We start from the raw sequence: 15,831 nt of genomic DNA on the forward strand, positions 1-15,831 counted from the left end.
TGCCCACAAACACTTGATGGTCAAATAGCATCAGGGACTCACCAACAACCCTGCTCCAAGCCCACCCTTGCCATCCCATTCCCTCCACCTCAGGTTAGGAACCTGTATTCAAAGTCCCTTAACCAAGAAATCAAGAGTCATTTCTCACAAGTACATTTATTGTTTGAAAGCAAAGGTCACCCCTACCATGGTCCTCTGAATATGTCTTGGGCTTTAAAGTTTTCAGGCCACGAGAGGGTTATGACACTGCTTTATTCCACCATTAATTGTTTGCCAAGCCACGTCTGCATCAATGTAATTATTGCAAATATCAGATCGGTGAAGAGTGAGTTAGTGGATATTCCTGCATTTTGCTGTTCTTCAAGGTGTCTGGGTGGTGGGGGATAGAGGGGGCCGGATGTCTACCTAAAGCCCAGCCCAAAATCTACACACAGGCTGTCTTGTGGTCTCCTCGCGCTTAAAAGCTCAGGTCAAAAACTGTGTTCTCGGTGTTTGTCTTTCAGGAGATGTGAAGACTGTGTCCACGAAAGGCAAGGCCACCTCAGCAGGTAGGTGAGAAGGTGGTCCCATGGGGACAGGAGCCCATCGAGCTAGTTATGGTGATGGAACAGACAAGGCTCCCTAGGCTGGAGCCAGTGTACCCCTGAGCCACCCAACTCTAAAGAGTGTCCCTGAAGGCTCGAAGGGAACAGGGTAGAGGGTGGCTAAGGGCACAGGCTGGGGGACAGAGTGGGCTGCAAAAGAAACTCAGTTCAGGAAACATTGCTCACAGCTTCCCCCAACACACACTGCGAGGCACTCTCCACCTCCCCCAGGTCCACGTGGCAGGAACAACACAACAGGGCTACTGTTGTCTTACCACCCCCCACACATACACAGGCTTCCGGGTGACTGAGACCACACATATCTCCAGCCCTCTACACTTTCCTCACGCCTGTGCCTGTAGCCTTGTGAGAGAGGCAGATCGAAGGTTATCATCCCATTTTAGATACTAAAAACCCTTTTTACAAAAAAAAAAAAAATTGCTGTGTATCCCTTAAGTGCTGAGTCTAATTCTAGGCACCTGGGGATTACAAAGAAAGAGCTGTGAATACTGAGATGTGGAGATGGGAACGCCTTAGGGCTCAGCCTCTAAATAAAATGCAGGAGGTTGTGCCAGATCAGAATTCATTATCAAGATTTTTAAACATAGTGCTGTATGCTACATCCTCTGTTAATGATTTGGCATGCCTTATTTTATTCAACAAAGATCCTATGCAGTAGGTAATCATTTAACCATGTTTGATAAAAAAAAGGAAACAGACATTAAGTGGCCTTCTCGGGGTCATACAGCTCAAGCCCAGGATTGTCAGACTTCTGCTCTTCACCAGCCACAGCCCTGTGTTCTTTCCAGGAGCCAGCCTCATTCCTCCCTCATCCTGCAGAGGAACCTGAAAGCCCACTCACGATTACTTAGGCCCAAAGGAAGTCATCAAAAAAAAGCCAGAGCATTTGGAGGGAAAAGGGCAAGAGCCATTTTCATTCACGTTCCCCTTCCTCTCTCTTCCACAGACATCCACGGCTATGACCGACATAATGGTGGCAGTGGCATTAAAGGCGGCGGTGTTGGCGGCGGTGTTGGCAGCGGTGTTGGCAGCGGTGTTGGCAGCGGTGTTGGCGGGGGCCCGTGGGGGGCAGCCCCATCCTGGTGCCCCTGCGGCTCCTGCTGCAGCTGGTGGAAATGGTTGCTGGGCCTGCTGCTCACCTGGCTGCTACTCCTGGGGCTGCTCTTCGGCCTCATTGCCCTGGGTACGTGGCAATGGCGGCAGAGCTGTGGACCCCACTGCCCAATCAAGGGGCAGCAATCACGAGTGTCCCGAGCGTCGGGGCTAAGGGGCCCTACATTAGCAGTGCAGACCCCTTGTTACTGCAGATGAGGAAACTGACTCCAGGAGGCAGATGGCCAAGGTCCCACAGCCACCTAGTGAGAGCACTGAGACTCTAACGCAGCTCCTTGTTCCCAGGCCTCTGCCCGCAGCAAGTGCCCTGAGCACCTGGTTGCACTCAGTGGTCAGGCCATCCCTTCTTGTTGTCTTTTTGCCCTCCACGCTCTGTTGGCTCACACACCAGCTCCCAGGCGGAGTGAGAGCCAGCTCTGTCACCTTCCCAGATGAGAAGACTGACCCCTGGGCCAGGTTTCTTTAAGGCTCGGTGACAATTTTCAGTAGCTAATCCCACTGGTAGCCACAACAGATGGCCTCCATGTAGGTATTCTGGCAAAATGTCCCCGATGGCATGAAGAAGCTGTCACAGACCCCAGAGCCCCCATTTCAGGCTTCCGGTGAGGAGCGCGTCTGTGCTGGGAAGGCACCGGCTCTGTGCCCCGGCTGACGCGGCCCGTCTGTCTGTCTGCCGTTTCAGCGGACCAGGTGAGGAAGCTGAAAGCTCGCGTGGATGAGCTGGAACGAACCAGGAGTTCGGTGGAGCTGTACAATGAGAAGATGGCGGAGAGGGTCAGCAAGGACTGGCTGCAGGGCGCAGCGCCCGGGGCGGGCGAGGGCCTGGGGAAGTCTGATCTGGATGGCCACGGTCAGGAGGTCCTCTGGCTGTTCGTGAGGGACAAGCTGATGAGAGAGCAAGAAAACGGTGAGGCCACCACTTCCTGCTCCTTCGCCTGTGTGTGGAGCGGTGCCCGCCCACAGGACTCTCTCACTCCCTCTGCACTCAGCCTTCTCCATAGTCCTGGGAGAGAGGGAGGCGGGGAGGACCAGTAGCATCAGCCCATTTTACTGTTGGGAAAACGGAGACGTGGAGAGACTTGCCCGAGATCACACAACCAGCACATTTTAGAATCTGGTTGCTAGTCCCAGCCTGGGTCTCTTCCCAATCTACCACGGCAACCTGCTTCGTGCGTGTGTCACACAGATGTGCACCTAATTCAGTGTTCGTTTTCTCTTCCAGGCAATCTCCTAGGAAGCCCAGGCCCTAAAGGTATGGCAGTGGACGGAACACTTACCCTGCTCTCATTTCCTGTACTTGGAGCCGGGTTTTACGGGTGGATTAGAAAACTTTTTTTTACAACTTGAAAGATGAGTGGTGGAAAGATCTTATGGGATCTGTTGGGAGGGTTGAGAATTGCCTTTACAGTCAGAATATCATAGGATGGGAAAGGACCTGAGCCATCCTCTAAGAGGGGCCCAGCCACATGCCCAGGTGACACAAACTCCACACCCAACTCACCTCAAAGCGCAGTTCACCTGCTGTCAGCTGGTCTAAAATACCAGGAGAGAACAGCCCTTGGGTTCTCACCTAGTCACAATTTTTTTATCTTTCTGATTTTAGGTGACATGGGAAGTCAAGGACCTAAAGGTAATATAATATAGAGATTTTTACCTTAAATAATAGTCAGGGTTGACAGTTTAAAGCAATCACTGAGTATCAGAGAAGCCACCTCACACTCTCCCTGGCCATCTCCCCTCTGTGGTCAGACCCACGAATCGCAGAGCTGCCGGCAGACCTTGGGCTTTTGGGGGGAAGGCTTCAAGACAGAGCAGGGTTCTACATCTCTGGGGCGGCACTGTCCTTCACCTCTTCTCAGGGCTCCAGGAACTCCCAGAACAAGGCCCCTGAGGTAGCCCGTGTCAGGGCTTGCATTTCCCCCAGCTCCAAGGGGCAGCCTGAGGGCCTGTTACTACAGAGCTCCCCAACCCCACCCTACCCACTGAGATGTCTAGAAACGCAGATTGCTGGGGCCTTCCAGGAATCCCATGCTCCCGCATCAGACACTCTGGGGCTTGACTCCCCTCCCCCCAGGTTTTAATTCTGCTGAATCAGGCCAGGAGCCACCATTCCAGCTGAGCAGCCTCCTCTCAGGGGTCTCAGCAGAGGAAAGCAGGGCAAATAAGGCCCAGTAGTTAGGACCTGAGTCCTGTGGGGGAAATTGGGCAGGAGAAGCACCACCTGCCTTCAGGGGCAGGCAGCACAAGGTAGTCAGAGGAAAAGGTGCCCCTACAGTTAGTTAGTTGGGGGACAATCTTGTGCTCATTTGTGTGGCACACACTTACATGCTGTAGGAAATAGATATATTTCTCAGAAAAGTGGTTTGGCAATCAGTGGGACAGGCGCATGGGTGGGAGGAAGAGGGTTCCCATCCCAGTGACCACAGCAGCGCCCCTTGATCTAGCTGAGTGGGGTTTGCAAACTTCAGTGCATAGGAGAATTGCCAGAAGATTTGGGGCCCTACTCCCAGAGCCTCCGATTCAGCAGGTGTGGATGGGTGGGTGGGGCCCGGAGTCTGCAGTCTTGATCACCCCGGGTGGTTCTGAGGCCAGGGGTGCACAGTTTCTTCTGAGTAGTGGCCCCTTTAGGTGATTTCCAGAGTCCTCTGGCTGATTTCTCTCTCTTATTTCTTTCCCCACAGGAGACCGAGGGCTCCCTGGGACTCCAGGTGTGTAACCTCTGATGGGGTGGCTGGTATTGCAGGCTCCGTGGTCCTGGCTCCCAGGTTCCAGGAGGAATACAGGGCTGAGGTATTCTCGTTATATCCACAGGTATCCCTGGGCTCTTGGGCCACCCAGGTCCAGAAGGACCAAAGGGACAAAAAGGCAACGTGGGTAAGAATTGCTTTTTCCATTCACTATTCCCTCCTCCCATCCTTCCTCTCCCTCTTCTTTTTCCCTCCCTCTCTCCCTCCCGTCCTTCTTTCCTTCTCTCTATCTTTCCATAAACATTTATTAAGTGCCTGCCATGTGTTGGGGGAACATTAGTGAACAGAGAAACCCCTGCTTACTTTTGGGTAGGAAAGACAATAGACATGATAAATAAGTAAAGTACACAGCCAGACAGGAGACAGTTTAGAAATGGGCAAGACAGAGCCTGCTGGGACATTGGGAGTCCTAAGGGGTTCATTTAAAATAGGGCCACCAGGGAAGGCCTCACTGAGAAAGCACCATCTGAGCAGACTTGAAGTGGGTGGGGGCATGAGATTTTGGGAAAACATTCCGGGCAGAGGGAGCAGCCTCGGCCCCAGGGCAAAGGCTGGCCAGGTCTGGGAGCAGTGAGGAGGAGGAGGAAGAGGAGGCCTCAGCAGGGTCCCAGGAGGGAGGAGGCAAGTTCGGGGGAAGGGTAGTGGGTGAGTAAGGCTGAACGCATGGAGCCTTGAAGGCCCCTGTAAGGACATCAGCGTTTTCTCCCAGTGAAATGAGAAGCCACTTGCAGGTTTGCGTCAAGGGTGGGACATAATCCTCTTGCATTTTCAAAGGATCACTGTGGCTTCTGGGTTGAGCCTGGGCTACAGGGGCGAGGGGAGGTGCAGGGGACCAGGACAGAGGCTCCAGGCAGGAGTCCCACCAGCGAGGTGCTGCCTGTGGAACCCTCAGCTGTGGCACAGGGTCCTGACTCTGATATGGCCATTTCTGTTTTTAGGAGAGCCCGGCATGGAGGGGCCTATGGGCCAGAGAGGGCGTGAAGGCCCCATGGGACTTCGCGGTGAACCAGGGCCACCTGGGTTTGGAGAGAAAGGGGACAGAGGTAAGAAGCAATTCCTTCACCAGGAGGGGTAGCTGCATCCGTGATTCCTTCTCGTATCTTTCTCCCACCCTTGTTTCACTAGCCTTCACTGGGCACCTTGAGCCAAGGTCTGCGCCTGGCCCTCTGGAAACAGTGATCTAATGAGGGGCCAGGGCCAGGCTGCAGGTCCAGGCCTCAGGCTAAGAAGCCGGGGTGCTCAGAACCTTGGAGAACACAGGGAAGGGGCTTCCTGAGCTGGGCGGGGAGGAGTCAGGGCTGAGGGGGATGCTGGTGGCAGGGCAGGGCCTGATGGAAGGCGGAGTAGAGTTCAGGCCTTGGAGGCTCTCCTGGCTCTCCTTCAAGGAAGAAGGCCCAGAAAGTCCAAGACAAAGGCCCCATCCATCCTGAAGGGACAATTTCGCAATTAGACATTTGACCATGAGTCTGTTTGTATCAGGAGAAACCAGAAATCCCTCAATGCCAACAGATCATGAGCTAGAAGCTTTATTTCTTTCTCTTAAAATATTGCTCGAGAAGACAACAAATGTTTATTGAGTACCTGCTGGGTGTCAGACTTCATGGAGTATACAGGCTCTGGGGGTAGAGACTGGTGTGTTGTTAATTCATGGCCTCAGGGAGGCACCAAATGACTCAGAGGCCACTGGCAGGGCGGGAGCCATCCTCCAAATGACACCACCAGGTTGGGTGGGCAACCAAACTTGGGGGACTCTCTCTGAATGCTCATTTCTCCCCAGGGCCTGCTGGTGAACCCGGTATTCAGGGCCTACCTGGTGTCCCAGGTTCTGTGGGTCCCAAAGGTAAGTCAAGCACCCAGGGTGGTACCCAAGTTTACCGTGTCCAGGATGGATCACAGAGGTCCAGGAGCTGGGATCTCAGACGGCCCGAAGCCCCTGCCCAAGGCCTGTGCAAGGATGATGGGCCCAGGGAGAGTCCCTCCACAAGACAGTCTCTGGGGGTCAGGATTGGGGCCGTGGTGGATTTAGGGCCATGTTTCCTTCTGTCTTCGTTGGCCCCGTTATGTGACCCCCGAGTGGGTGAATGGATCAGGAAATCAGAAGCTGTGCCTGACTGGGACCTAGGTGCACATATTAGAAATAAATATGTCTGGACAACCCAGGAGTATGGAGTGTCTCAGTGCAATGCCCATCTAGTCACCTCTCTTCCCTCCCCCTGCCCCGGCCCAAATGTCTTACTCTGGCTTGAGAGGAACAGGGGTCTCTTGATCCCACCAGCTGCCGCTTCTTCCTTGAGGAAGACTTTGCATTGGACTTGGGTCATTGTGGACCCACTGGCTCTGGGATCCTAGCAAGAACCCACACTGTGTGGGTGACATCCATATACACAGCCCTTACCTGGAAGTGAACTCTCAACCCTCCACTTGACCTTCACCATGGGGTCAGATGTCCCTGGCCTATACCTGACTCTTCTAATAATTCTTTTGTTGTCCTTCCCAGGTGCCAGCGGTTCTCCTGGCCCACAGGGTCCCCCAGGTAAGTGTGCTTTTTTGTATAAACAGATGCTATTTCGGGGGCAGAGAAAGGGATGCTAAAAAGGAAAACAAACATTTTAAATGCAAAAGAAGCAATTATAAAGAGAGCCTCTTGGAGGCACAAACTCACTGTGTCCCCTACGGCTGAGGCAGTGTACCAGGGTCCTATGAGAGCAATTCTGACCTGGCCTGGAGCTGCGGCCGCCAGAAGCTTCAGCAGCAGGCACTTCCCACCCTGCCTTCACCCTAGCAAGCGCCTGCCTCTACCTCATCCCTTGGGCCAGAGCTCCTCCTGCTCTCCTGGGGATCTCAGTCTACAGCCCACACTATAATGCAGGCTAGTGTCTCCGCCAGGGTCCCATGAGGTGTCCTTATGCCCAGGGCCTGGTAATCACAGGGCCAAAGAACCTGGACCAGGCCGATGTAGAGGGGGCACGGGGAGGAGTCTGAGGAAGACGGGTGTGTGTCTGTGTGCACGTGTGTACATGTGTGTGTAATTGTGTGTGCCCGAGTGTGCCTGCGTGTGTGTCTGGCCCTTCCAGAGCTGGGGCACTCACTCTGCTGCATGGTTTCCTCTGCTCGCAGGCCCTGTAGGTCTCCAAGGGCTCCGAGGCGAAGTAGGACTCCCTGGTGTCAAAGGTAAGCTAGAGGGAAGGACCGGGGAGGGGATGTCACCTGTAGGTGCTGCTCACTCAAGAAGAGGGTCTGGGGTGGGGGTCAGCAAGGGTCTAATGGGCACAAGCAACAGCCTGTGCAGGCTGAAGAGTGCATGAGGAGATGGGCGGTCAAGGCTGTGGGGTTGGGGGCCTGTCTTCAGACGTGGAGCACTGCCCTTCTTGGTCTTCCTTGCCAAAGCTTTTTACACCAAGATGTCCATACCCTTTTTCAGGTGACAAAGGACCTATGGGACCACCAGGACCCAAAGGTATGTTGCTCCTGCTGCTAGCAGCTCATACATTACCAGAGTCTGCTTGACTCCTGAGAACCCAAATGTGACCCCGGCCCCAGGGCCTAAGAATGCAGAAGACTCTGGCTCTTGGTCCCTGAAGCTGAGTGGGATGTGGGAGGACATCCTAGTGCAATCTCTCACATATGGAAACCAAGGCACAAAGAGAGGACACAAAGCATCCACATTACAGAGCTGTGGTTGGGTGGCCCTCGGTGTGACAAGGGTAAACAATGAGGTCCTTGTCCTCCTTGTCAGGTTCTCCTTGTGCCCATAGCACCCACTGTATGCCAGCAAGGGCTGGGGGCATTTTAGGGGTGGGCCCCAACCCCGAGGGACATCAAAGTGCCCCCCTTGGCTTCATGAATGACAAGTTTTCTCCAACATTCTGCTGGCAGTAGCTTCCAGATACAATGAGAACTATTCTACCAGGTGTCAGGAGTCTGGCGCCCATCTTACTGGGTGAGAATGTTGTCCTTGCTCCTGACTGACTGATCCTTTCTGCCCTACCCCCACCCCATTTTTGTTTTAGGTGACCAGGGCGAGAAAGGACCACGAGGCCTCACAGGTCAGTCCTACACGGGAATCCGCTTTGATCCTTAAAGGAATTTTGTAAATCTATCAGGCAGTAGAGGTGGGGAAAAAAAATACAAAAGTGTGAAACAGAATCTCTGTCTAAAAACCTTCAGAGAACTTGCAATCTAGGAAAAGCACAAGATGAAATAGAGCGCTGAACGGAGTATAAGCCAGCATCAAGATGTATAGTCCAGACAGTAAATGTTTAGGGCAGAAAAGGGAGTTCATGATTATCTCTGATTCTTTTTGGTGAATCCAGTTGAGAAAATCAAGCTCTTCCCAAAGTAGCAGAGAGTTTGCACTGCTTGCACCCCCTCATTCACTCGCCTCCTGCCAACTCGCATGATTAAAAAGGAAATTAATAGTAACGATACTTGTGCCTACAAGGGGCAGCTCTCTGTTGCCAAGAAAATAAGACTCATATACATACTCCTTTAGACCAGGCGTGGCTCTGGGCCAGAACTTGCCTGCTGCCCAGGGGCCATAAAAATCTGACCATAAAATCTAAGCAGACACTGCATCCCCAACATCCGGTTGGCACCCCAAGCTGATCAGGTTGGGGAGGTGGCGGGCTTGGAGTGGGCAGGGAGGATGCAGCGTCCTACCACTGCCAAGGACGTGAAGCTTGGAAGCCTCCAACCGGCCATCCCGTTTCCTTTGCAGGTGAGCCAGGCTTGAGAGGTCTGCCTGGTGCTGTGGGTGAGCCTGGAGCTAAAGGAGCAATGGGTGAGTGTCCCGAAGGAGCAAACGCAGCGAGTCTGCCCCATCCAGGTCATCGTCATGGCTCTAGGGCTGAGATACTTCTAGAGCCACTTCTTCTGTTCTCATATCTGCCCAACCCCTAGTACAGGCTCCATTTACAGGCCGTTCCTGGGCCTTCATACCCTCTGGGGCTCAGAGAGTGGCAACCATCACCGTGGATTTCTCACTGCTGTGGTTGGGGGGGCAGGGTATGGGGGGTATGGCAGGACATGGCCTCCACCCTGCTCTCTGCCTCTAAGCCACCCAGGAGGCCCCAAGGGAGGACAGGAAGGTGTTGGGGTCCTTTGGAACCCATGATATTCCCTGATACTCCAGGGCTGGTCTCACAGCCGAATCCAGGGTTCGACCCTTTTGCTGACCCTTACCGAGGGGCCTGGGGGCCAGGACATGGAAGCTGGCCAAGGGCCCTCAGAAGGCCAGGCATTTAGCACCGAGTCCCAGAAGGGTTTAAGCCCCACCGATGGTGCATGAAGTGTATTCACTTTCTCATTCATTTAACAAATTATCAGGAAGTGTTGACTGCATGCAGGTTGCCTTGGTGGGCAAATAAGATGCTTCACTTCCCTGAAAGGAAGATAAAGCCTATATGGGGTGACAGGTGCCTCAAAAAGGACATTGTGCTAGGAGGATACGCAGGGAGATTTCTTCCAACCAGAGAATGAAGGCTGTGGCATTTCAGATTGTCTTAAAAAGTAAGAAAGATTTTAATCGTGGTCAATTTGGAAACTTCCGTGCAGAGACAACAACATGGGGGAGGAAAGACAAAGATGCGGGGAAAGGCAAGACTTGGTCCCAGAAGGACCTCAGAGAGGTTGGGATAATGCCCAGAGCAGAAGGGACAAGAACTTGGAGGACCCTGACTTGCAGGACTTCGAGTACCTGAGGCAGGCATTTATTGAGCATCTGGTGTGGGCTGCGTCCTGTGAAGGGCACTAGAGATGCAGTGAGGCGTTGCTGAGCAGCTCTTCACAGGAAAATAAACATTGGTTTCGGAGAAGAGGGCAGGGAGACAGCTGCGTCCAGGTGATGTGACAGAGACCAGGCTTTCTCCGCACTGGACGGCTAGACGAAGGGCCCATGGGCTCCCTGCCTGGGAGACGACCTGATGTGAGGCTGCTGGGCTGGAGAGGGAGGGTGTCCCAGAATAGCTCCTGGAGTCACTGACGCACTGTGGTTCTGCTTCCCTAGGCCCTGCTGGCCCTGACGGACACCAAGGCCCAAGAGGTTGGTCACTGATCGGCTCCCCTCCCTCTCACTGCCTCCCCTGCCTGCCACCCCCTGCCCTGCCCACATCCCCTAATCATAACACCAGAGGGGCATGTGTCACGTGGAAACATGCAGAGCCCAGGTCTTGTTAGTGTTCTCCTCCCCACCTGCCCGCAAGTCACTCGGCAAAACCCCGAAGAAAGCGTCGACTAAGATGTGCCGGCCTGTTCGGCTTTCCTAGAAGGAAAACATTTGCACATTGGTCATGCTCTCTCTAGGCGAACAAGGTCTCACAGGGATGCCTGGGACCCGAGGCCTACCAGGACCTTCTGGAGACCCAGGAAAGCCAGGTACCAGAGTGGGAAGAGGGAGCCATGCCCTTGCTCTGTGTGTGTGTGTGTGTGTGTGTGTGTGTGTGTCCTGACACCTGAGTCATCAAGTCTGGCAACTAGAAGGAAGACATCAACAGCGGAAAGCAAGGGGTTCGAGGAAGAGGCAAGAAGTCTCTTAAAAATCACAGAGCTTAGCGCCACCTCAGTGCCTTGCTCTTGTGAGCCCTTCCCCTTCGGTCCACCTCTCCGGGGCTGGCCATGCCTCGACCCTCACCAACACACACCCATCTGAGCAGAGACGCCATTGCTGGCATCTCTGCCGAAGGCCCAAGCAGAGCAAGATCCTCAGGGCGTTGGTAGGAACAGACCAAACCATGCCGAGAGAGCTGTGAGGGGCGAGGTTGTTCATCAGCAGGCTGTGAGGACCAGGGGGGCCTCCCGGCTCCTTTGTGGGGGGGCGCAGTTGGGAAACACCAAGGAGGGAACCTGGGGGCAGCATTAGGGGTCAATGATTGTATGAGATTTCTAGATCCATAGCTCTTAGATGCCAAAGAGTCTGTGGTCCCAAAAGGGCTAGGGACCATCGCCCGATGGAGCAGCGGGTCACTTCACCTCCAAGTGCAGGACCTGCTCTCCGGCCAGCGCTGGGGGATCCTGGAGTCTGGTGGCCCCAGACTCGGGGTTTGTCCTCCCACCCCATCGATCCGTCCAGCTCCTGCAGCTGAGGGTGCAGCTCCTCACCCCTTCAACTCCCCCCTCCTGTGTTTTATTTCCTGTAGGTCTCACGGGACCCCAAGGACCTCAGGGTGAGTCGCTGGGTCACTCCCGCCTCCAAACACCACCTGCCGAGCCTCCCATCCCAGCCTTCCTGAATTCCGCAAGCGCCTCTCCTCCAGTCACCTTAGAGTTTCCTCTCCTCCTCCCCTCAGCCTCCCAGCAAAAATGAGTCCAGGTCCTAGTACTGTGAGTCTTGAGAAGCACCTGAGGAAGGAAAAGTGTCCATAGAACAATCTAGAAAGCCATTCTGGTAGAAGTGAAGTTAGGTCATGTGCCATTTCTGTCTGCCTGCGCCCTGCTCCCTTCCGGTGCAGGAATTCCCGCAAGGAGGCTCCAGGCCCGGGAGTTCTGGGAGTTCTGTCGGTCCCACGGAGGCCGGCAGCCGCGCTGGGTGGGAGGGAGCGGCAGCTCGCCGCACGCAGAAGGGCCCAGTTTCTCTGCGACAGCTTCAGTGTCAAAGTCGGTCCTATAGTTGGACCAGTGCGCACCCATTTGGATTTGAGAAGTTGTCACCATACCCAGCCCCAACTCCTAAAGGAAATAAAGCAAAGACGTAAAATGAAATCAAGCAGCAGGTCCTCCCAAAATCTGAGTGCACAGGGACGTCCTTCAAATGCTCACTGGTAGAATTCAGCAGACGAAAGCGAGAAGTGGGTGCTGCATCAGCTCTAGGAAGCCCAGCCCCTACTTCCCTACGCTGCAGGAGAGAGGTGGAGACAGTGGCTGCTTTCCTGACTGCTGGGGGCTCATAACCCAGAGGGACTTAGATCCCCCAAAGCTAAGTCCATGGGCCTTTGCTTCCCTCGAGCCCAGCTGTTGCCCCATTTCCCGAGAAGGGGCTCAGTCAGACAAAGAGCCCCTGGTCCCCAGCCCCCGCCCCAGGGGCCACCTGGGCTAGAGCAGAAGGCAAAGCCAGATAGGTCTCCAGATTCCCATAGGCCACTGTGGCTGTGCCGTAGGAAGCGCTAGTTACTAGCAGAGGGTGCCTGGAATTGCTGGGCCTTACTCATCCTGACTGACTTGTTTTCAATCACATCAGGACTTCCTGGGACCCCCGGCCGACCAGGGGCTAAAGGTAAGTGATTTTCCAGATTAGATAGTCCTTCTTTCGCTAGTCATTTCTTCAGGAGGGGAAGGATTGGCAGGAGGGACGCCCCTCTGCCCAGAGCCTGGATCAACAGTGGCATCTAGTGGCTTCAGTCCCAGGCCGTGAGGCCGGGAAGCCAGAGACTAGTTCTGATCAACAGAGCCTGAACCTCAAGCGCTGGCAGCCCCCGCCCGCCCTGGCCCAAATCCCGAGCCTCAGTATGGTACCTGGGCATCTTCAGGCTCTCGCTGGAGGAGGATCTGAAAGTGTGCTGCCCATCCTCCTCAAGCCAGTCCACCCCTAGCTTACCTTTAAAATGTCCCCCTAATGCCCTATCCCCCCTCACTTAGGCTTGGTCCCCATACTGTGACATTTCCCCAGGACAGGAACCACCCCCTCTGGTTTTATCCACACAGGGGGCTTTAATCCAGGAAGGGAGGAACATCTAAGATGCTGTTAAGAGGGAAAGTCGTCCCTGGGGTGTGACTGGAGTGGACGTGGAGACCCCCACACAGAGGGTGGCACTCTTGTCCTGTTTTGCTCCCCTGCCATTGTCCAGTTCTGCACCCTTAGACCCCAACCTTGAGCAGTCCAGGGATAAATGATTCTCAGGGACTTCTTCTGTCCCTGTGACCTCCTATCCCTGAACCCTGATATTCTATGGAGCTATGCTCTGTCACGAACAGTCACTGTCACCTTGGGGAGACCCAAGGAATAAAATAACTACTTTCCAGAAACTATTTCCAATGCCTAGTTGGGCCAAGGAGTTCTTTTAGGACAAATAAATGTAATTAAAAACAATAACAACTGAGTTCGCACTTCCCAGACAGATCTCTGGGTCCGTAGGTCCTTTTATGGATTGATGGCACCTTCAGTTAGACACGCACAGGTTTGCAGATTCCCCAGGATACCAGGCACCCCGTCCTTGAGGGCCTGTGACTTCCTGCACGGGGAACTTAAGACCCTCCCCGGACAATGCACACAACAGACGAGCATTTTACCTAATACTGGTAAAATGAACCCCGGGGGCTGGCGGATGGCCAGCAGAGGCCCACCCTCCACTTCCCCTCGGAGGGAAGTCAATATCATCCCCATGTGCGGGTGACCGAATTGCTCACAGACCATGGGAAATGACAAAAGGGGCCCCTGAAGGTCCCCAGGGGAGGCCTTTTCCATCCTCTGCTTCACTCATTTGGCTCCTGAGTCTGGATTTCCGAGATGGCATCTGGTAGGCAATACATGTGGCACAGTGTGACTCCGACATTCCCTTCCCGGAAGTCCTCCGTGTTTTCAACCCTCTAAAGCCACAGGCAGAAAAGAGATCTGTTAACATTTACGTAACACAGTTCCCAGCTTACCAGCCACAGAATCCCCTTTTAACTCTGCACAGCTCCTACTACTGTCCCAGAGAACTAGCGTCTCAAGGGGCACCCTGGAACCAAGCCTTACCGGGAAGGCTCACATCTCCGTCCTTTGACCTCTCAGTGCATTTCCTACCTTAGGCCATTCCCAGTAAGGGCCTGAGACACCCGCTGAGATGCCATCTGTAGAAGACAGAGAGTGAGAGTGGGAATGACTCCTGAGTCAGCCTCATTCCAGCATCACTAAAAGGCAAACTCTCTGACATCCACCAATGAAGCCCCTGCATGGAGTCCCAGCTTCTTCCAAAAGCGAATGTGGGCCAAGAAGATCAATACTTCGGCCTTCAGGGTCTCCAGTGCAGAGACTGGTGCTTAATGCGTCCTGCATGCTCCCTTTAGTTCATTAAAGTGCCATTAGCCTGCAGTTAGAGGCCCAGGAGTGGATCTCAAATGCAATCAGAAGCCTTGGAAGTGATTTATTAGGCCAGGAACTGATCCTGGGAACAACCACTCTCCTTCTCCTCCCCTCACAGGTGAACCAGGCGCTTCAGGCAGGATCATGACTGCAGGTAGGCTGGCCCTGTGTTGTATGTTCTCATATACCCAGCATCTGCCCCAGCTCTGCCTTAACAGCCTCCAAGAAGTGCCAGTCTGTGGGAGCTTTGGGCAGGACGCAGTGCTGGGCTCTTTCAGCAGTGAGGCGGTGGGGGGAGTTTAGAAGTAATGAGAGCAAGAGGTGCTGGCCTGGCATGGGTCCCAGTACCCCTGAGCCAGAAGAGTGGGACTCAGCGTTCCATGTGCCTTCTGTTTTCAGAGGGGTCATCGACTCTCACCGTCCCAGGCCCTCCGGGACCTCCTGGAGCTATGGGACCCCCAGGACCTCCAGGTGCCCCAGGTCAGTCCATTTTCTTGCTTTGCCCCAAATCAGCAGTAGGCCTTGGTTGCATTTGAATGTAGCAGCATTCACCCAAATCCTGAAATACAGGGCAGAAACTGGGGGAGTAGAGCAATGAGGTTGCTGAGAAAGCCCCCTCCCAGACAGCCGAGAAAGCCCTCATCACACACTAGCGAGTAGCCCAAGCACTGCACAGGCCACAGCACTATCGGAGGCACAAGCTGGTATATGATTTGCCCAACGTCACTTGGCTAAGAATTAGCAGAGTCAGGATTTGGCCCAGATCCTTCTGCCTCCAGAGTCAGTCAGAGTGCTCGGTCCTCAAATTACATCCTCCTGAAAAACAGTTTGATAATATGCATCAAGGGCAACAAAAATGCTAGGAATCTAGAGAAAATATCCCAAAATTGTTCAATGATAATGAAATTGGTTACAAAAAATATGAAGATTTAAAGAAATTTGTTAGGAGATAAAGGTATTATTTAAAAGAGCAGATTGCTAGATAATGTGTGCTCTGTGGTTACAACAATATTTTTACTAGATGCAAAAAAAAAAAAACCTGCTAAAAAGAAATAAAATGCCTACAAGTTAAGGAATTATGGATAATACCTTTTTCTGTTTTTCCAAAATGCCTGTTATTTTGTTATACAGTTGACCCTTAAATAACATGGTTTGAACTGCACAGGTTCACTTATATGTGATTTTTTTCAATAAATATATTAGAACATTTTTTGGAGATTTGTGAGAACTTGAAAAAGCTCACAAACAAACTTTATAATTTTCTGAATAACGTCTTTTCTCCAGCTTACTTTGTGGTAAGAATATAGTATATAATACGTATAACACAAAATAAATTGACTATTGATGTTATTTGTAAGGTTTCTAGTCACAG

At 53.2% G+C, this 15,831-nt stretch overlaps 1 protein-coding gene across 1 annotated transcript in view; it reads left to right on the forward strand.

The window, feature by feature from the left end:
• The window catches only part of COL17A1 (collagen type XVII alpha 1 chain), a 50,647-nt gene that overhangs the window by 21,970 nt on the left and 12,846 nt on the right, over positions 1 to 15,831 (forward strand). Inside the window, exons 16-35 of the mRNA XM_015596324.2 lie at positions 504 to 548; positions 1,552 to 1,788; positions 2,401 to 2,625; positions 2,941 to 2,970; positions 3,322 to 3,348; positions 4,400 to 4,426; positions 4,530 to 4,592; positions 5,404 to 5,508; positions 6,243 to 6,305; positions 6,963 to 6,998; positions 7,583 to 7,636; positions 7,887 to 7,922; positions 8,476 to 8,511; positions 9,183 to 9,245; positions 10,470 to 10,505; positions 10,766 to 10,837; positions 11,599 to 11,625; positions 12,636 to 12,671; positions 14,578 to 14,613; positions 14,859 to 14,939. Coding sequence (XP_015451810.1) covers positions 504 to 548; positions 1,552 to 1,788; positions 2,401 to 2,625; positions 2,941 to 2,970; positions 3,322 to 3,348; positions 4,400 to 4,426; positions 4,530 to 4,592; positions 5,404 to 5,508; positions 6,243 to 6,305; positions 6,963 to 6,998; positions 7,583 to 7,636; positions 7,887 to 7,922; positions 8,476 to 8,511; positions 9,183 to 9,245; positions 10,470 to 10,505; positions 10,766 to 10,837; positions 11,599 to 11,625; positions 12,636 to 12,671; positions 14,578 to 14,613; positions 14,859 to 14,939 — 1,335 coding nt within the window. The remainder of the gene's footprint in view (positions 1 to 503; positions 549 to 1,551; positions 1,789 to 2,400; positions 2,626 to 2,940; positions 2,971 to 3,321; positions 3,349 to 4,399; positions 4,427 to 4,529; positions 4,593 to 5,403; positions 5,509 to 6,242; positions 6,306 to 6,962; positions 6,999 to 7,582; positions 7,637 to 7,886; positions 7,923 to 8,475; positions 8,512 to 9,182; positions 9,246 to 10,469; positions 10,506 to 10,765; positions 10,838 to 11,598; positions 11,626 to 12,635; positions 12,672 to 14,577; positions 14,614 to 14,858; positions 14,940 to 15,831) is intronic.

This window comes from Pteropus alecto, unplaced genomic scaffold (assembly GCF_000325575.1).
Source record: "Pteropus alecto unplaced genomic scaffold, ASM32557v1 scaffold177, whole genome shotgun sequence".
NCBI lineage: Eukaryota > Metazoa > Chordata > Mammalia > Chiroptera > Pteropodidae > Pteropus > Pteropus alecto.